The 22237-nt window shown below is 42.9% G+C and overlaps 1 protein-coding gene across 1 annotated transcript; it reads right to left on the bottom strand.

Moving 5' to 3' along the window:
• Positions 1-4262: 4262 nt before the first annotated feature.
• Positions 4263-20358, bottom strand: LOC121465473 (choline transporter-like protein 4). Its single transcript, XM_041678705.1, has 3 exons — positions 20256-20358; positions 19131-19186; positions 4263-5277 (listed from the first exon to the last, which is right to left on the bottom strand). The coding sequence occupies exons 1-3, from the start codon at positions 20356-20358 to the stop codon at positions 4375-4377; spliced, it is 1062 nt and encodes a 353-aa protein (XP_041534639.1). The 3' UTR covers positions 4263-4374.
• Positions 20359-22237: the final 1879 nt, after the last annotated feature.

Here is a 22237-nt window from a genome sequence, read left to right as displayed (position 1 = left end):
TTTTTCATTGGTCATCCTCACAGGATGCTTCCCTGGTTTCATAGAACTCATCTTCACAACTCAGCCCAACTAGGGTTCTGTCTGCTGAGTGACCACAGCTTCTGGCAGGCATATCTGCTGGTGTTTGGCTTCTTGGCAGAGATTTCAGCCAGTCAGTGCCCTCATAGGAAGCAGGAAAGACTGATGGAATTCTCCTTATCAATGAAGAGAGTACTTTTCTGAATTAGACAGTGAAGAAAATTTCCTCAAGTCAACATTTTCAAGGTTAAGCTTTAGCGTTTAGCTGCATCACCATTTTCGCAAGTCCAGAGCGCTGGTGTGTTCTCCATTGGTTCTTTTCTATACTATAAATATCTGGGGAAGCAAATTAGTATTAGCATACAAACAAAGGTCCAGTAGATGTAAAACTGCTCAAGAACACAGGTAATATAAAATGATTAAAATGCGAACTTTGAGTATTTATTTTTATATGATTTACTTAATCCTAAATTCATATCATTTAGCTTTTGACAATAACTTTAACAGCTAGCTTCCCCATGGTGCTAGGGAAAAGAGAACACAGCATTGGCTTCTGTGTTGTTCTCTTTAGCAAAGGGGTTCAGAACCCCTCCTCTGGGAGGAAGTAAGTCTGAGGTAAGACATGGAGATGCCTCTCAAAACAAAATCCATCTCTGCAGGGAGTCATCTTGGACAGCCACATTTAGGAACAGAGTCCTAGTCACATCCAATCACCATGGTGCACTGAGAGTCTTTGAGGGAGGAGCCCTGTTAGTGATAGGCTCTTTCTTCTCTGGTCTTGTTTGTACATACTGGCTCCCTTGGGGCACCATGGGATGGACAGTGGAAAGGGACTGACACGGGAGGGTTTTTTTTGTAGCATACCCTGGGACTCAGCTGCCTATTTCTATTACAGTTGGCATAGGGTGTGTTTGTTAGGACCACTATTATCCTACAGAAGTTCAAAAACATCCAATTTCAGTTCCTAACCAGAAGTTAGGGGCAGAGGCCACCAAGGAAGCAGAACTGAGTAGGAAGGGCTTCGGGCTACTTAGCTGGAACCATGAGATTGTGAGCTCATTGGCTGAGGCAGACTAATGACTCATGGGGAACGTTCTCTCTATCAGCAGCCCACATTTCTGTGTCATTGCTTAACAATGCTCAAGGATGGAGCATCATTGGCTCTCATGTCGGAGAGGTGCTCATTCAATAAATGAAAAAGAATGATACTTTCCATAATTGTCAATACAAAGCCACCTAAAGTCAGAAGATATGAAATAGGATAATGTTTGCTTCTGTTTTCTCCAAGAGAGTATTTTCATTTTGAAAATATTCAGAGAAAGATACTTAGAGACTACCCGTTAGATAGTTTTCAATGTTGCTTAAAAAAATCCTCTTGCATGGCGTTGGACTTGATGGAACGTGCTTTTGATCACAGCATGTGTGAGGGAGACAGGTGGATCTCTGTTAGTTTGAGACAAGTCGTGTTGTACATAGAGAGTTCTAGGACAGCCAGGGCTATTTAGACCCTGTCTCGAAAGAGAAATATCCGTGAGTGTTTTCAGAACTATACCTGCTCCAGTAGACCTGTGATCAGCACATAACACCCCGGATCTGTCTCCTGACCATAATTCAGGAACTTCGGCTCCACAGGAATATCAGGGTGTGAGATAGCCTGAGAGTGTTTTCACGGTCTGGGGGAATGATTCAATTAGTAAAGTGAGGACTTAGTTTCCATTATCCAGCACTTAAGTAAAAAAGTTGGCATAGCCGTACACACACCTCTGGTTCAAAAGCTGGAAAATAGAGACCAGAGAGTTCTGAGGGCTCATTGGTCAATTATTGGAGCTGAATTGAGCTCTGAGTTCAATGAGGAACTATCTCAACAAGTATAGTGAAGAGCTACACTAGAGGACAGCCAGCGTTGACCTCTGGCGCAAGTGCACACCCACTCCACACACATGCAAACAAAGGGGAAGAAGAGTGAACAGCAGAAGGTAAGGAAAAAAACAGTTTCTTAGGCTGAGCGGTACCTGGACAGAGCGACTGAGCTGGTAATTTTGAAATTGCTTTTGAGGTCCCTGTGTAACATCTTGGCTAGAGAAGTTACTGGTGAAACTTGAAGTGCCTCGACTTGACAGAAAGTTTTAAATTCCTTTTAAATCCCCGAAAAGTGCATTATGAAACACATGTGTAAGGGGAAAGATTACAGGTTGCTGGGGAGCAGGGAGGCCACTGAGCTGTGAAATCAGATGAAAGGACCACAGAACCCCCAATTCTGATACTGTTAATTAATTCGACATTTATTAGTTTATTTTATTTATTTGACATTTGTCTTATTTATTTAGGTAAATGTTAATTAACATTTCTTAGGGAAAACTAAGGAGACTAATAGAGCAACAAGAAAGTAGGACAACTGGGGAACTGTTAGGAGTCTAGCTGTCTGCCCGAGTGATCACCAGGCTTATGCTAAGCCTTAAGCACTCAGGGGCCCCTGAGCTCTGTGGCAGTTACAGTCACAATAGGATGTGATTAGAGTGGCTTGCGGTTATTGCTTTCTTTCTTTTCTTTCTGTAGTGAATTTCCATTTAAAAGCATCCTTACCGCAGTGATTGCAGGCTCTGAAAGGAAGAATGTCTAATGACAACTCTTGGGCATACAGAAGAGGTAGGGAGCAAAGGCTGGCGATTGGTTTTATGACGTTGCCAGTGTTCATGCATAGGCAGTTGAAGCTAGTTCTTTTTACTTCAGCTTCTTCAGTTTAGAAATGCTGTGGTATTCTGTGCAATGGCGCTGTCGTGGAACGGGTATGGTGATCCCTGAACCATATTTCCCATATCGTACCCAGTATCCTATATTTGATCTGTCCTACACGTCATCCCATCTACAAGTATCAGCTAGAGTGTTCACCATCATCTGGGACCTTCATTCCTTGACCTTGTGCAGATGATCTTGTCCCAGGAAACTTCTAGGGTGGACACTGCCCTTTGACCTCTTGTCGAAGACAGGTCTGAACAAACACAAGAGATCTTACAGCTTTTCCTTGGGTCTCATGGAGCTCCCCAGTTTGGCTTAAGACTTGCTACATAGCCAAAATTGACCTTGATGTTCTGTTTCTCCTGCCTGCCCCTCCTAAGGCTGGGATTACAGGCGCACATCACCATGCCAGGTCAGCATAGCTCCTTGAGTGCTTGAAAGTCGGTACTTGTCCCCTGAGTTTCTCTGCAAATTGGCATCAAGTTTTAGCCAATCTGCTCAGAATCTCCGCATACTGTGATGCTGTTACTGAGGCCAAGAAGCAATGGAAGACAGTGCTAACAGGGACTCACAATCTTCATTTAGTGCAGGGATTTGATCCTTTTCAGCCACAGTACCATGCATTCTAGTTTTCTTTCTGTTGCTGTGATACATACCATGGCGAAAAGCAACTGGGAGAGGAAAGGTATTGTTTACCTCTACAGTTTATAGTCCATCGTGAAGAGAAGTCAGGACAGGAACTCAAGGCAGGAACCGAAGCAGAAGCCGTGGTGGAGAGATACCCATTGACCTGTTCCTCATGTCCTGCTCAGTCTGCTTTCTTATACTGATGGAGGAAGGTCATTGGCTAATAAAGGAACTGCCTTGGCCCATTTTATTGGTTAGAGGATAGGTGGGAGGAGTAAACAGAACAGAACGCTGGGAGGAAGAGGAAGTGAGCTGAGTCTCGACAGCTCTCCTCTCGGGAGCAGACGCCTGAGAGAGACGCCATGCCCCACTCCAGGGATGAAGCTCCCACCCAGGATGGACTAGGCTAGAATCTCCCCGGAAAGTGCACCTTGGGGTGCCATACACAGATGATTAGAAATGGGCTAAATTAATATGTGAGAATTAGCCTAGAAAAGAATGGGCCAAGCAGTGTTTAAATGAATACAGTTTGTGTGTTGTTATTTCGGGCATAAGCTAGCTGTGCAGGCGGCTGGGGTGCTGGGAACGCGGCCCCGCCGCCCCTATTACTACATTATACCATCCAGGAATATCTGCCTAAGGATGGTACTGCCCCCAGTAGCTGGATCCTCCCACATCAATCAACGGTCAAGAAACACCCTACGTGTGTATTCATAGTGCAGTGATGGAGGGCCGCCCTCTCTTCCCAGCTGACTGCAGTTTGTACATGCCGACAAATGTTGACCGGCTCACCGTGCTATGTCAGAACTGTGGGCTTTTTCCTTTGGCTAGCTCTTTTCTACGTTAAGATAAACTTCAAATTTCTTTTTTTTTCAAGAATATAAAATATTAATCTTTAATAAAATTTGTTTACTATAAAATTGTGATTCTTAAGGCGTATCTGGCTGGGCTTCTGTACAGGAGGGTTGCTGTCCTGGGTCACGATGCCACCTCTCACTTCTTCCTCTTCTTGCCCCCAGCAGGGACCTCATTCTTCTTGCCCAGAATCTTCATCAGTGCCATGGGCATGTAGTAGGGCCGCTCCTGGGAACCGTCGTTTCTCTCCAGATCCTCCAGGAAGCAGAGGAAGAGCGTGTCTACACACATGCCAAACACGCTAAAGAAGCCACTGGCGATGACATAGGCTCCCATGATGGAGGTCATGATGGGCAGCCAATAATAGTTGAGGTTGGGGTTCTCAAAGTCTTTCCCCAGCCCCTTGATACGACCGGAGAAAAAGAAGAAAGACAGGACACCGACACCTCCGACCACCAGCAGCTTCCCAAAGAAGAGCAGCAGATCTGTGACTTTATCCAGGACAACTACCCTGAGAACGTTCCTCATGAGCAGCTTGAAGGCGTTTTTGGCTGAGACACAGAAATTCTTCCCGTAGATGGCGATCATGATGTAGGCGTTGCGGTTGAGAAACTTAATAAACTTCTCCAGGCACCAGAGGCAGCACTTGAAGCAGCAGATGATGCACCGGGCCACAGCATTTTGGGATCCTCTTAGCTTGTGGTCAATGTATTCCAGGATGACCCGGGCTATCTGCACAAGGGTCAGGATGAGGGCTCCAAACGCCAGCGACCCAGTGTGGTAACGGAGGGTGCGGATGAAGGCTGAGCTCAAGGGGAAGGTAGGGATGTCTTTAGGCTTATGAAAGGCCCAGTAGAAGGAGGCAAAGGCCCCGGCAAGGACGCACTGGCCCAGCGCCAGTACCCAGTTAACCGTCCAGAAGAGCCCCAACACTCCATAGATTTGCAGGTTGAAGAGAGAGCGCTGGGCTAGGCCCGTGGACGAGTAGCCCTGGAAGGCGCATGTGAGCCCGGGGCAGGAGGAGAAATTCCCGGTTGAGGCCTGGAAGTGACAGGGAGGACACAGCAGGGTCAGACCCTGGAGTGGCAGGCAGATCCTTCAAACTTCAAATTTCTTTGGCCAAAGGTTAAAATCCTTTACGATCTGGCTTTGTCTCTTATGTATGCCTGTCATCTGCGCTCACATTAACCCATCTATGTTTGCATATATGCGCCAGCCTTACTTAGGACTTCTAACTTTTATGTCCAGGTCAATCACGATCCCTTTGGACTGTAGAGTGTTTTGTTTTTTTTTTCTGAGATTTTTTGAGTGGAACTAGCCTCTCCTCTGCACCTGTAACTAACTGCCATGCCTACCTTTCTTTAGAGAACTTCTGGCTTTATACATAATGTGTGTGTATGTGTGTGTACATGTGAATATACATGTTCACATGTGCACATACGCATACAGGTAACATGTTTGTAGAGGTCAGAGGTCAACATCAGATGTCTTTCTCAATTGCTTTTCTCCATCTTTTTAGGCCACCTTCTTTATTTAAACAGGGTCCTACTGAACCTGGAACTTACGGATTTGGTGACTGGCTAACTAGTGAACTCAGCGATCCACCTGTCTCTGCCTCCCATAGCACTGTGATTACAGATGTGTGTCTCCATGCCTGGATTTTATATGGGTGCTGTTCCTTATACTTGCATGGCAAGCACTCACTAACTGGACCATTTTCCCATCCTCACCATGTTGTGAGCTTCCTGAGAACACATCATGATTCTTCATTGAGCATCTCCAGCATCTAGTAAGGTGCCTAGAATATAGTAGTTTTTGAACTGGGGCTTAAGTGAAGTCTCTGACATTACCTGGTATTAAATTTAATGTCCAATAACTAGGATGGGTATTGTCTTTAAACAACACTCCAAAAGAAAACAGAACATTAAATGTGCCCACTGACCCATGAGAAAGAAGATAGGCAAGGAAACAGGCCTCTTGTTTCTTGTGAAGGCTGAGTGCTAGGACTCTGCCCAGGTGTGACTCAGCTGTGGCCATAGCTGTGAAAAAGGACAAGCAGAAAGGGGGTGTTCAAAAGAAAAGCTATCGTCAAACAGTAAGGGAGTGCAGTCTTCAGAGAGAAACGCGATCTGCCAATGCATCCGGCTGCAGCACAAATCCACAGAAAGAAGACAGTATATGAAAAAAAGAACCTGTTATTTTTTTAGGCTCAGAAGTTAGGAAGGATGATTCATAACTTTTGAATTATGAAATAAAGTCAGGAAATCAATGGCTTAGAAGCAAAGAATGCACAACTTATTATGGGATATTATTTACTCAAGAAGCATGGCATTTCAGTCAGTATAATAGTATATGGGTTGGTGGGATCAAAGGAAATATTGGTATCTGGAATTCCTTCTGCATTATCAACAGCACATGTCAGTACCTACCAGCAGCCTGAGATGTACCAAAGGGCACTGCCTTGCTGTTTCTGCTCCTAAGGTGGTGTTGATTTATAGGTGTGCTAGGTTGCATAAGGGCAACAGCAACCGGAGTTTATATGGTGCTGTGCCCAGTAGCTCCACCCAGATGCCAGAGGATTAATGATGAAAAAGCCCAAGGGTACATAACTGAATGACACTGAGCATGGTTTTTACAAAACTCAATGGTAACATGAGAATGGCATATAAAAAAAGCCCATTCAGGATGTGGTCCTCATTGTCATGGGCACAGAACCCAACAGCATTACAGCTTCTCATCATTACCCTTTTGAGGGGCCTAGCAAGTCACTTTCCAAGCAGAGTTGTGTTTGGTTTGCAGATTCTTAATGGGCCTGGTTTTATAATGAGCAAGGGTCAGACTCAGTGAAAGGCATTTGCTTCTAGGAGACTCAGGCTGGTGGTCAGAACAGTGGCTGTTTTATAAACACCTGGGAGACCACTCTTCCCTCCCCACCCCCAATTTCCTCTGGGTCGTTCTCTCTTCCTGGTCTGGCATTTTCCCTCATCCAGTATCATTTGAGTGTGTCCACCTCAGAGCACTTCAGTGCACAGATGGATCAGTAGGGGACAAAGATATCCCAAGCTGCTCATGTTATCTTTGAACCCAAGCCATCCCTATCTGTACAATTTTTCCAAAGAACTTGTATTTCTCCATGGTTCTGATATGCCCTGGATAATATGAGGGAATCTGTTAAGAAGAGAAAGAGAGAGAGACAGAGAGAGAGACAGAGAGAGAGAAAGAGAGAGAGAAAGAGAGAGAGAGAGAGAGAGAGAGAGAGAGAGAGAGAGAGAAACTGTAGCCTTGGTTGTGATTCACTGCAAATACTGTCCTCTGATTGATAAACTGGTTCTCAGACAGCTCTCTTACCTTCTAAGTAAGCAAACATCAAGACCTTATTCCTGGAATATATTAATTATCTTGTGCATTTGGTGGTTAGATGTACATAGTCCAACTCCAGCTACATATGACACAGATCATTACTCAGTCTCTATGCCTTTTTCCTTGTCATGTAGAGGTCATACCTGTAATATCTACTTTGTGGAGATATTGAGGACATTAAATGAACCAATGCATATAAAGTGCATAAGTTTTAAATAATATCATTTTTAAGCCCTTTTGATATCCACAAGTTCTCAGATTATCAGATTTACAGTTAGGTGCAAAGCCTAGGGATATAGCTAGCAGAGACATGATAGCTCAGTTGACCAGCTGCTCATTTTTAAAGACAAGACAACAGAAGTCCAGTGAAGAGCGGTCTTTCCTCAAAGTCATTTGACTGGGAGGAATGGAGGAAAACCATCTTGTGCAGGCAACTTTCCACGTGAGGCAACTTTTCAGATGACATGGTTGTTGGGCAATGAAGAAATGGTTTCTATAGACAAACTTCCCTACTTCCTAAGTTAGTCCTGCTTGCTTATGCTTTATCAGTGAATATAAATCGAAGGACTTTAAGAATACAATGTTTGTCAGTCTTGATGGTTCATATCTACAATATCAGTACTTGAGAAGTTGAGACAAGTGGATCGCCGAAAGATCAAGATCAGCATTGGTTCCATAGTGAGTTCTAGTCCAGCCTAAAATACATACTGAATTCTAGGCCAGTCTGGGCTAGAGAATGAGATCCTTTCTTAAAACAAAACAAAGTAAAGCAAAACGAAAGCTCTATTACCAAATATGCAAGCGTTCAGGAGGCTGGGGCACAAGGATCATGAGTTCAGATCCAGCCTGGGAAATGGTGAGAGACACTGTTTCAAAAAATATAGCCACCCTGTATTACTGTGGTAATTTGAATGTAATTGTCCCACATAAACTTATAGGGCTTGGCACAATTAGGTGGGACTTTGTTGCAATAGGTAAGGCCTTGGTAGAGGAAGTGTGTCACTGTGGGGGTGGGTTCTCCTATGCTCAAACTATGCTCAGTGTCACAGCTCACTTCCTGTTGTCTATGGATCAAGATGTAGAACTCTTAGCTCCCTTTCCAGCACCATGTCTGCCTGTATCACCCTAATTAAATATTTTCCTTTATAAGAGATGCTGTAGCCATGCTACCACTTCACAGCAATAGAAACTCTAAGTAGTTGGTAGCAGGGACTAGGATATTGCTGTAAAAGACTGGGTCACATTTTTGTTTGGAGGAATATTAACTGTGGGACTGTGGATTAGGAAAGCAGTTGAATGCTTTGTGGGGCATAATGAGCCATCCTAGTAGGAGCATGGAAGACAGTGGTGCTAAGGGTAATTTGAACTGTGGGGGTCTGGCTCAAGAGGTTTCAGAGGAAAAAAATGTTAGCATGTGGCCTAGATACTGTTCTTGTGATATTTTGGTGAAGAATTTGTCTGCTTTTGTCCTTGTCTGAAAGGTTTGCCTTAAAAGTGCAGAGTTTGGGATTAGTTCCATTGGCAAAGGAAATCTTGAAATAGCCTAGTACCATCTTTGTCAAGTGGTTATTAGTGGTAACTCTAATGAAGACTTATAATAAAAAGGAGTAAAGTGAGGAAGGAAAATTACAAAATGTACAATTAGAAAAGAAGGAGAGCACCAGGGAGTGGAATGGAGCTAAGTCCTGTGTCCAAGGAGATAAACAGACTAGGAAATGGAATAAAGGGGGTTGTGACATCAGGGACAGAACCCACCCAGCTAAAATTCCAACTTCTGAAAGGAGATTCAAGAAAAACTCAGAGCCAGGTATGGTGGTGCACACCTTTAATCCTAGCACTTCAGAGACAGAGGCAGGCAGATCTCTGAATCTGAGGCCAGCTTGGTCTATAAAGAAAGTTCCAGAACAGCCAGACTTAGGCAGTAAAGGAAACCACTGAAAACAGGAAACTGATGAAGACATAACTGAAAGATCTCTGAGTTCGTTGCTACAGATCCAGTTTCAGGATAGCCAAGTTTAGGCAGTAAAGGAAACCATCAAAAACCACAAGTTGGTGAAGACGTTATAGTACAAGGGGGCCGGCCATGTTCCAGTCCCAGCAAGCAGCAGAACTTGGCAGTTTTGTTCATATGGTTCTGACTTTAGATTCAAGGATAGAAGAACAGGGTCCTGGATTATTCATGCACAACCAAGGAAAGCCACTGAGGCCAGGCTTTTGTCAGGGCTGTCGCTGAATGGAAGCCCAGAGAAGCCATTGTGTGACACTGTGAAGGAGAAGCCTGGAAGATGTTAGAGATGCCAAAGAAAGCTGCTAACAGGGAGTGGAACCAGCCCAAGAGAAAGAAATATTTTGCAGTCAACAAAGCTGAAAGGAGTTGGAGATCTGAAGAGTGTTTTGTCATCAGACTTGGAGATACAGAGTTTGTCCAGCTGCTTTTTGGTCTTGCTTTAGTCCAGTGTTTCCTTGCTATGCTCTCTTCCCTATGTTTTGGAATGGTAATGTATATCCTGAGGCATTATGTATTGGAATTATGTGATATGTTTTTGATTTTATAGGAGATTACAGTAAAGAGATTACATGAATCTCAGAAGAGACTTTGAACTTTGGCTTTAAAACATTGTTGAGACTATGATAGACTATGGGAACTTTGGAAGTTGGACTAAACACATTTTGCATTATATTTTTACAAGCTATGGTGGCCAGGGAGTGGAATGTGGTCATTTGAATGTAATTGATCCCCATAAGCTCATAGGTAATGGTACAATTAGGAGGTGTGGCTTTGTTATAATAGGTACAACCTTATCGGAGGAAGTGTGTCACTGTGGGGATGGACTTTGAGGTTTTCCATGCTCAAGCGATGCCTGGTGTCACAGTTCACTTCCTGTTGCCTGTGGATCAAGATGTAGAACTCTCAGTTCCTTCTCTAGGACCATGTCTGCCTGCACAGCTCCATGTCCCACCATGACGATAATGGACTAAGCTTCTGAAACTAAGCCACCCCAGTGAAATGTTCCCCTTTATATGAGTTTCTGTGGTGTGGTGTGGAATATTTATTTAACTATGCAATGATATGTTGCGTTTGTTTAATTATGTGAAGTTGTGTTGCTGTTTTACCTTGCCTGCATAAGGTACCTGATTTGTCTAATAAAAAGCTGAATGACCAATAGCAAGGGAGGAGGTATAGGCAGAACTTACCAGCAGGGAGAATAAGTAGGAGGAGGTATTTAGACTCCAGGGAGAAAGAAAAAAGGATGACAGGGAGATGACAGGGGCCAGACAGAGACAGACACAGAGGAATCAGGAAAGCAGGACATACAGAATAAAAGAAAGTCTTAAAAGGCCCTGAGGTAAAATGTAGATGAATAGAAACAGGCTAAATTAAGTTAAAAGAGCTAGTGGGACAAGATTAAGATAAGGTCGCACATCCATAATAATAAGACTCTATTTCTTTATTTGGGAGCCAGTTGGCTGCCCAAAGGAAAGGCTGACTACAGTGATCATAGTGTCTCTTCAGAGCAATAGAAACCTTAACTAAGACAATTGCCCAACTTTTAAGTCCATGAATTCCAGAGTAAATAAGAATTTCAAAGGATAACATTTTAGATCACCGATGGCTAACACTGCCTTGCTATTTTTACTTTGATGGTGACTTGTGGGAGGATAGTGACCCAGGGGAGCTTTCTGGGAGGAAGAGGTGGAAGAGAAGGAGGATGTATTCACCACCTCTGCTAAAACAATGATAATAGGAAGATCTGGAAAAGGAGATATTGGTCTGTTTGTAGAGTGCTTGCCTAGCATGTCAAAAGCCCCGAGCTTGATCCATACCCCAGTATAAACAGGGCATGGTGGAGCCTGAAGGGAGAAGGAACAAATGTTCAAGATCAGCCTGCCTGAACTAAGTTACTCTGTCTCTTTAAACGAAGCAATATTTTGGAGGCTGGAGAGACGGTTTAGGAGTTAAGTTCTTGCTGCTCTTGCAGAACACCCCTGTTTGGTTCCCAGCCTCCACATGACCATTCACAACCACCTATAGCACCAGCTCCAGGGATCTAACCTCTTTCTCTGCTCTCCTGGCTTCTGGGGGTACCCTCACACTCACGTATATTCTCACACACAGGCGCTGGCATGCAGGCACACATACATAAATAAAAACATTAAAAACTAAAATGACATCTTGTAAGATATAAAGAAAGAAAGCAGAGGGAGAGAGAGGAAGGAAGAGAAGGAAGAAAGAAAGAAGAGAAGAGAGGAAAGAAAAGTAAACGCTACACAGTAGGTGTGCATATTCAGTAAGTAGGTGGCTGACGATGATGCTGGCTTTACAAACCAGGCAGTGAAGTGTAAGCCTTTATTTCCACTTCCAGTCATGTTTCCGTTTCATTTACACAAAATCTCCATCATCTTTCCCTAAGATTATGACTCTGTAAGCCAGACAAAGTTAAGCCTTATGGTCTCTCTTTGCTTCTTCCTCTACCTCAACCCATCTTCCTCTCCTTCTGAACTACCCTTGAATCCACTACATAAACTTTAATCTTCATGTAAAGGTTGATGGAGGTGGGAAGTGTCACTGTATGAACCATCAGGACAAGGATAAAGTAATTCAAAGTACCCTGAGCGTAAAACCCATCCACAGGATCAAGTTTAGGCAGACGGGAACTGTGCTTTTATCTGCATAACGATTGACCTTCCTGATTGGATGGTTCCCAGGCTAGCGACACCTGCGCATCCCCATCCTCCTGGGATAATCTGGAGAATGTATCTTTTCTTCTTTAGTTTGTCCCATCAAGGGTCTCTTCTGGGCTGTCAAGTGGCTCAGTAGATAACGGTGCTTGCTATCATATATGATGACCTGAGATAATCCCCGAACCCGCATGGTAGAAGGAGAAGAGCAATTCAAGTCCCAAACACACGCACACAGACCCACAGACACACACACTTACTTTCTTTTTTTTTAAAAGAGTCGCTTTTTTCCCTTGACAATATCTTCTGCTTCTTGGTTCTCAGGGGTTGGCAGCTACAAGATTTTATTAATTAGATACTCTTTTTTACATGACCGAGTCCAGAAAGCCTGGGAAATAAATGGTGTTTTAACTGACCTGTCTGCCCCTTTCCTTTGAATTAGGATGTGGCTTTAAGCATGAATCACCTAAGAAGGTATTCAGAGATGTGAGTGACTTAAAGAGTCAGGGGCTTTCCCTCAATGTTGTAGCCAGAGGAATCTACCACTATAAAAAGTCGTGTGTAAAGTACCAGCGTGAAGAATGCAGGGCAAGCCTAGTGTCAAGACCATTTTAGTGTGAGGTAAGTCCGTTGAGGGAATTCCCTCCCTTAAAAAAATAAAACACAGTGAATTTACTAGAAACCGCTGCTCTTGCTGTTCTTCCCACACTCAGGTCTCCAGGGCTTTGTGAGCACCGAGCTGTTGGAGGTTGACCCAAGAGATCTAAAGGCTGTGATTGACATTAGCCAAGACACCAGAATGCAAGGTGACAAAATACAGGCCGGGGAAGTACACTGCTATCTCAGTCATAAAAGGTGATAGCCCAGACTTCTCAGAGTGGGACTGGCCCAACCCAACTTAGAAATTATCTGCTATATGCATGAGACAACCTAACTCTCCAGGCTATTCGAGAGTATGACCCCTGACTCCAGCCTAAGGGACAGAGCCAGTGTAGTCTCTGGGTTGCCCAAACCCCAGGTACCTGTTTGATGAAAAAAAAAAAAAATCAGCTGGGCTTGTGACCCGGTCTAGAATCTGATTATCAAATTAGGTGGACCAGAAATCTTTGCTTACTCGTCTGATTTTTGAGGCCCCTGAATGGAAAACTTGGCAACAAAGGCCTAAAAGAAAGCCCAGGTTCCCCCTCAGCCTCTCCTAAGGGTGTCTTTTGTTCATGAGTTACATCTCCATATTGCCTGAGTCACCATCTGGTTGGTGCGAGTTCCACAGCATTGTCCACACAGGGGAAGAAAGCTTAGCTTACGCTCTGCTGTTGCCTGCCTGAGAGCTGTGGCTTCTCGTATTGTCTTTGCTGTTAAACACGGTTTCCTTTTATTTTCTTCTTGCCATGGAAACCATAATAAATAAAGAGAGGCGTGATTTTCTAAAGGTCTCTAGATGCAGATGCATGTGGCTTTTGTGAGATCAGTCAGCAAGCATGTGCCTGCCCCATACCCAACTATAACTCCTGGGAATAAAGGAGGAGGAGGGGGAGAAAAATTGGAAGCACTGGGTAAGGAAAATAGGGGCTTCATGCCAATGTCTCTGAGCTCCAGTTTCTAATATGTGATGGTGTTTGTTCACAAGGCTCTGTAGTGTCTGCATTATACATTCCCCCCCACCCACCCAAAAACTGAGTTAAATCCAATGGAAGTTTTGTTGTTGATGTTTGATGGGGTTGTTGGCTCCTATTCATCTAACTTCTTTAGGGAGATTGTTTACAATTATGTTGGCATGGTTTCACATAGACTCATTCCAAAGGAATCCAGCTAGGTGGTCCTAATGCTCTTGTCCCAGCTGTGGACATGTGTTTTGATTTATACAGTGCTTGGCTGGACCAGGGAATGCATTGTTCCTATGGAAGATGTAATTTTCAGCACAAGAGTTTGACTAGCATCATGCCACCTACAAACTTACTCCCTTTGAACAGAAGACTTCCCACTTAATCCCCAAATATAAACCCTTACATATTAAGATCCCAGCTTGAGTAGTTTATCCAGTGTGGGTCTCAGTCCTAGGTTTACAAACCTGCCTTGGCAAAACATTAGCCACCCCCTCCCACTTCCTTACAGCCTACCCCATCACTCTCAGAGATTTAGAATGCCTTGGATGAATGAGGTCATGTGGTGTGGTGTGCCTGTGTGTGTGTGTGTGTGTGTGTGTGTGTGTGTATACGCACACATCTGTAAACACCACATGTGATTTTTGAAGTTTAACTAATGTTGAGAGCTATGTAATTAAAAAGAACAAGATCTTTCAAGAGCAATTTGCTTTAATGATGAATAATTGATGAGCCTAAGGCTAGGAAGGAGAGAAGATACAGAGCTAATGATGATCAAATAGTTCTGTGTTCCAAGAGGCTTTTCTTCACAGTTCCCTTATCTCATGGATACATTAGACTTTTCATAAGTTGAGTGCTTTAAACTATACACTTCTGAGGTTGAGAACTCAGTTGGTAAGTGTCCACCTTGCAAATATAAAAACTTGACTTTAATCCCCGAGGCCCACATAAATAATTTGGGCATGGTGGCATGTGTGCTTGTAATCTCAACCCTGGGGAGACAGGCTGACAGATCACAATCCAGCATACTGAGTGAAATTCGAGTCAACAAGAGACTCTGTCTCAAAAAATAAAGTGAACAACTCCTCAGTAACATAGTCAAGGTTGACCTCTAGCCTTATTGGTGAGTACGCAATGACTGAGCACATGAACATACACACCATACACACACCACCACCACCACCACCACCAAAAACAACAACAAAACACTATAAAAATCCCATCCATTTTGGAAATCAGAGTCACGGAGGAAAGTTACCTGTAAGTTTAATAATCATAATGATGATGTTGATGATAATAATAATAATAATAATGTAAGCAACAAATTGCCTTTTCACTGGGATAATATTGGTGAATTTCCATATAAGGGAACTGACTCTTGGCCAACACAGCTCTGGTTGGACTGGGCTGGGATTTTATGAGCAATGTTTAACTCATACAACAGACACATATTCTGATAATGACTACTGAAACTAGACATAGATACTTGTCTGCATTTTCTCACTAGGAAGCAGGGATTGGAGCTTGGAAGCTCAATCACTTTATTGCTTAAAGCCATACTGCAGCTCTATAAACCTTGTCTTCATGCCCTTGTCCTATGGAGTAGGCCATACTGAAACAGTAAAGACCATTAGCTGACTGATAAAGTAATAACGTCAAGGAAATACCTAATACACATTCAAGAATATATACAGAAGAAGACTATATATCTGGTAAATGAGCCAGAGCTGACTGGGGAGCTTTATTAGAAACATATTAAGCAACTATGAAAGAGGCCTAAGCTTTGTTAAATTTGGGTGGTTTTGTTTACCACTCTATCATACTGTGGGTTTGAAATATTTCATTGCTAATTATTCTTGAGCAATGGGACATAGAAGAAAGATAAGACACTTGGTATAATGAATTATTCAGGTGATTTAAAATAAACTAGAGGGCAGATAATAGCAGATATGACCTCAACAGAGAGATAAGGTGGAGAAGGGGGTGCTGTCTAATTAACTACAAAGGAAAGGAGAATGTGAGAAATATTTAAATCACTGGCTCTGTGTTCTGTTATATGTAATTTCCCCCAAGCGCTCTCCCCAGTGTGACTCTTCCTGCTTAATGACTAAGAGCAATTAGCCAGTCATACGCTCAAGAAAAAGAGTCTTTAGTTTTATGTTTGATGCTAATTTTTCCAGCAAAATGTTAGTGTTCATGAACCAGGTGAAGTAATAAGGGCGGCAGCGCTGCGTTCCCAGCACCCCGGCCGCCTGCCCGGCTAGCTTATGCCCAAAATAATTACACGGACACTGTATTCCTCCAAACACTGCCTGGCCCATTCTCTTCTAGGCTAATTCTCACATATTAATTTAGCCCACCTCTAATCATCTGTATGTAGCACCCCAAGGTGCGCTTACCGGGGAGATTCCAGCCTAGTCCATCCTGGGTCGGAGCTTCATCCTGGGAGCGGGGCATGGCGTCTCTCTCTGAGGCGTCTGCTCCCGAGAGAGCTGTGGAGTCTCTGAGCTCACTTCCTCTTCCTCCCAGCATTTTGTTCTGTTTACTCCTCCCACCTATCCTCTAACCAATAAAATGGGCCAGGGCAGTGCCTTTATTAGCCAATGACCTTCCTCCATCAACCAGGGTCACAGCACCTCACAAACTCAACACTATAAGACCAGATACCGCCAACTTGGTCTGGCTGCTTTTGTTGCTGTTGTTTATTAGGAAGCATAGATGATGTGGGATTTCCCTCTGTATGCTTGAATACTATTAATAAATAAAGGAACTGCTTTGGGTCTATAGCAGAGCTATAGGGGAACAGAGCTAGGTGGGAAAAACTAAGCTGAATGCTGGGAGAAAGAAGTGCGAAGTCAGAGAGAAGCCATGTAGCCCTGCAGGAGATAGATGCCGGAACTTTGCCAGTAAGCCACTGTCATGTGGTGATACACAAATTAATAGAAATGAGTCAAATTAATATGCAAGAGTTAGCCAATAAGAAGCTAGAGCTAATGAGCCAAGCAGTGGTTTAAATAATATAGTTTCTGTGTGGTTATTTTGGTTCTGGGTGGACGGCACGAATAAGCAGCCTCCTCCTACACATACATATCTAGAAGGCAATGTGACACTAGGCCAGAATAATTAAACAACAGTAATAAGTTTTCACCTTTGCATATAACCTCCCTAGACTTTGAGTTGTTGGCCAGACTTACAGTACCTGGCAGCCATCCCTCCCAGCATGGAGCAAGGCCTCAAATTCAACAGAAGGCCATTGGTAATACCAACAGCAGTCAGACTGGTATAAATGTTGGCATTCTGGCTTTTAGGGTACACAGCAGGAGAAGACCAACAATGTCTTTGATAATGACTTCTTCTCCAGCCAGCCACTCAGTACCCTCCTGTGTTTTAAATCTCTCACATTCTTTCTCTCTCTCCTTTCTCTTCCTTCCTTCCTTTTCTTTTTTTCTCTTCCTTCCTACCTTCCTTCCTTTCTCTTTATTTTCCTTCCTAACTTTCTTTTTAAGACAGGGTCTATTACTGGGATCTGCAACTTATTAATTAGCTAGTCTGGCAGGCCACTGAGCCACAAATAGCCCCTGATCGCCATCTCCCCAGCTCTTGGATCACAAGCATGTGCCACTTCTCTGGGTTTTATATGACCTAGAATTAGAACTCAGATACACACACTCATGAATCAAGCACTTCCCTGAGTGAGCCATCTTCCTAGCCCCTAAAAACAAACAAGCACACAAAATCATAAATAAGGAAAGTAAGGTTTAGAAAGTAGGACAGACTTGGGACTGACATTTGGAAGTCCATAATCTTTCTGAATGCAGACCCAGGACACTATAGAATAAAACCAAACTTTTAGGTCTCTGTTGGAAAAGCATGTAATGAGCCTAAATTAGCAACCATCTCACCCTGAGAAAAATTACAGAGACAATATTTGTGCTGAAGGGAAAATTTTTCTTTTTCTAGTGAAAGCTTTATCTTTCTGTTTGAACTTCTTGTGCCAGACAGAGGTGTCTTCATGGTGAGTGTGGATGCCCATGGGCTTAGTGAGTTCCTCCTCAAGCAAATTCCCAGTGCCTGTTGTAGGCTGGATCCCAACTCCCAGGACAAAGCCCAGCAAATGTCAGGCTGGGGATATGTGTGATACGTGAGTTACTGAGCTAGGTCCCTTGAGCTGCCTCAGAGGCTGTCTCCTTATAACTTGTCTCTTTTGTTCATCTCTACAATGACTTCCAGGGACAGATTAGATTGGTCCTATATTCTGTGGACCTTTAGTGTTTAGCAAGTGTGTGTCTCTGCTGTAGGAATATGGAGGAGCCTGACACAGTTGAGAATTTGAGTGGTGTCCCTTGGACTGTTCACAGCAACCTTGCAGCCTCAGAGTGAGTGCGTTGGGTCCTGGCTACTATGGCAGCTTGCCTATCCTGCTTCTGGTTTTAGTCTTAGCTGTACAAGTCCTACAAAGCACTTTGACGCCATGAAGATGATGTTGCCATGGGAAAGGGAAGGTGGAGAAAGACATTAGACTCACTGATTCAACTCTCCTAGGTCCCCAATTGCAGTGGGCAAAATAGGAAACTGAGGCATGTCATTTAATGTGTGGAAACTAAAGATACCTCACTAGTCCCTGAGCGGCACTGCCAGTGACTGCCAGACTGCAGATGTGGACAGGGTTCCTCAAATAAGAGTGACCTTGACCCAGAATGCTGGGACTGCTGGGGACCAATAAGTCTTAAATTAACTGGTATCTTTCAAAGATCAACCATAGGTCAGAGAGGCCAAGTGACTTTCCAGCATTATACCATAACACCTCAATTATTTTCATTCCCCCACCCATCGTCTTCATTACATGACCTGCATCTGGTTCCCTTCCAAAGTTAAAAAAAATCCTGGGTTGCAAATTCAGTTGGCTGAAGTGGAGGTGTACTTTGTTTTCTTGCATTTTAGGAGACATCTTCAGTAATCATTTGGTAGTGTGTTTCCAAACAAGGCCTGCGTAATGTGAGACCATGCCTGAAGTTCTGCTGTTACAATGTCTACACAGAAAATCTTACTGATAGCTAACACCTTAGAGACTCTAATATAAAATGCTTCCAAGACCTCATGTCACTGCCTTCCCACTTTCCCTCAGCTATTTAGTGACAGTAGATCACCGAGCTGCCTCATACTGGGAAAAGAAAGATGAGGAGGAGACAGGGGAAAGGGAAAGGGGGTTCTGGGGCTACATTTCAGCCTATATTGAACTTGTAATAGACCTACCAAGATTATCTTCCCAGTGTAGAGGGCCAGAATCGAAGCTGAACTTGTCTTCTTAGCTGAGCAGAGACATGATTCATGGAGAACAGAGAAAACATTGGAAATGAAAGTCTAGGGTATGAACAGCCGAGATACTTCCTTTCTACTGCCCACACTGATCAACCGATAGGAGCTCTCAGAGCAATAGATTTGTAACTAAACTCAGTTGAATTGTTCTGTAATAGGCCAGTAATATCTGCACTGGAGGAGGAGACAGTAAATGTATATGTGCTGTATACAGCAGCACGGGGCCATATGACAATGGCTAAGTATACGAGCTCCACAGATAGTCTCGATCCCCTATTATGGTGACTGGAAAAGTCACTTCCTCTTCAGTGTCTCATTTTATTCTACTTGTAATTCTGGTGATATTCTTGATTTGGACACTTGCCAGGAGTGCCTGGAGAGCATCTGTGTTATGTAAGGGTGTGGGTCAGATTTAAATTAAGACCATAGAAATCAGCTTTGGGTTAGTTGGACAGCATCTCTACTACTGATAAAAAACATGTAAGGTGTTTTGACTCTGTAGTATTTAAGACAAAACTTAAAAGTGTGTTTTAAAGCAGAGTTCTGGAGGTTCCAGAATGCGTTCAGAACAGGGTGCCTTCCATAAAGGCAGGCTTCACTTAATCCACACTGGTCCAAGCTTGGTCTTCCGTTGGAATCGCTTACACCACTTAATGAGCCTGCTCTGTGGTTGTTTTGTCTGCCGACTTCTGAAAATACTCGCTTCATACAGGAAGAGAGGAGTAGGGTGGGAAAGAAGGAGGGAGGCTTGGAGCAAACAGGCTCAGATCTCTAGTTGTGTAAGTGACTCTGCCTTGTAGAGATGAGGGTAGAAGTGAGTCTTTCTGAATCCCTCATCTCCCTAGCAGGGTCTCAGTGCCTGGAGTATAGCACCCCATCCCCTGGTCTCTGACTTGACAGTGTATTTGTTCACATCCCCTTGGACTTCAAGGTCAGGTGGTAGAAGAAGCAGCTTCTTGTGCCTCAGTTCTTACCCACCTGACTCTTCTCTGCCTAAAGTCCCCTCGCTGTTACTCACATCTTAAGAACCTAAGCCTCTATTTTCCCCTGTTGGCCAGATACCATGGTCGTTCTCAGTGACTCCACTTTCTAGTAAACAACCAGTCAAGTTCAGCTCGAGCTTTTCAGTTTCTTGATCAGTTAACAGTAACAGGTATTTCCCCATGCCGCTCTACTCCCCAACTCATCTGGCCATATTGTGACTACATCAACCTAAGGCAGCATCTCCGAAATGTAGATGTAGGGGCCACATCTCCGGTATCTGACCCTTCTTCTCACTGTCTCCATCACTCTAGCACAAGGCAGATCCACTGATTCCCAGACCCTCCCCACTGCATATCAGCCCTGTATTCACATCTTACTTTAGATTCCATAGCCCAGTGTTACAGGCACTGTTTTGCAAACACTTGCAGCCTTATGTTGTCATCTTGTGTCCTATTGACATGGTATAACTCCAAATCCTCAATGAGTCCAATGAGAATTCTGCTTTCTGAACAGCTAGTCCTTGTAGGAGAAAACCAGAGACGGATTACCCTGACCTGATCACTGCTTGTGTTGCAATGTCACATATGCCCCATAAATACATACAGTGACTATGTGACAATTGAAAATAAAAAGAATGAAGTTCACCATATTCTCTTGAAATTTTTAATTATAAGTAACAAAAGACATTCAGCGATTCTACCATTCATAGCTAGTATCCCCTGTTTACAAGGTATCTGTATTCAAATAAATAAATGCATGTTTTACTTACTTCCAACAGTACCTCACTCCACTCTTCACTATGAAAATAACGTCCCAATGCAGATGAAGCAGAAGAAAATGACACTAAAAAATAATTTAATGAAAATGATTGAGGCCCTTAAGGAGGAAATGAAAATTCCCTTAAAGAAATGGAAAAAAGGACAAACAAAAAAATTGGAAAAGATCAACAAATCCCTTAACAAAAACCAAGAAAAAGCAATCAAAAAGGTGAAGGAAATGGTTCAAGACATAAAAAATAAAATAGAGGCAATAAGGAAAACACAAACCAAGGGAACTCTGGAAATGGAAAATCTGGATAAAGATTAGGAACTACAGATTCAAGCATAAACAACAGAATATAAGAGACAGAAGATAAAATGCCAGGTATTGATGTGATAGAGGAAATAGATTTATCCATCAAAGAAAATGTTAAACTCAACAAATTTTTAACACAAAATATCCAGGAAATGTGGGACACCATGAAAAGACCAAACCTAAGAATAATATGGATATAAGGAGAATAAGTACAGCTTTAAAACACAGAAAATTTATTCAGCAAAATTATAGAAGAAAATTTTCCCAACTTAAAGAAGGACATATCTATGAAAATACAAGACACTTACAGTGCACCAAATAGACTGAACAAAAAAAGTACCCTCACTACATAATAACTAAAACACTAAACATACACAATAAAGAAAGAATATTAAGATCTGTTTCCATTTCTTAATGGAAACAATGAAAGTCAGAAGGTCCTGGTCAGGCGTTCTGCAGATACTAAGAGACCATGGATGCCAGCCCAGTCTACTATACCCAGCAAAATTTTCAATCACCATAGATGGAGAAAACAAGATATTCCATGACAAAACCATATTTAAACAATACTTATTCACAAATCCAGACCTATAGAGAGTGCTAGAAGGAAAACTCCAACCCAAGGAAGTTAGTTACATCCACAAAAGCACAGGCAATAGATAATTCCACACTAGTAAATTCCTAAGGAGAGAAATACACACAGAATACCACCATCAACAACAAAAACAAAAATAACAAGACTAGTTATCACTGGTCATTATTATACCTTAATATCAATAGACTCATGTATAAAAAAGACACAAGCTAATAGATTGAATATGAGAACAGAATTCATCCTTCTGCTGTACACAAGAAACACACCTCAACTACAAAGACAGACATTACCTCAGATTAAAGTGTTGGGGAAAGATTTTTAATCAAATATTCCTAAGAAACAAACTGATGTAGCTATCCTAACATATAACAAAATAGACTTCAAAATAAAA

The sequence above is a fragment of the Microtus oregoni genome, unplaced genomic scaffold, assembly GCF_018167655.1.
Source record: "Microtus oregoni isolate MIOR12 unplaced genomic scaffold, Mior012 000031F_ref0000149, whole genome shotgun sequence".
Lineage (NCBI taxonomy): Eukaryota > Metazoa > Chordata > Mammalia > Rodentia > Cricetidae > Microtus > Microtus oregoni.
The sequence above is the reverse complement of the archived record's forward strand: the minus strand, read 5'-3'. Positions and strand labels throughout refer to the sequence as shown.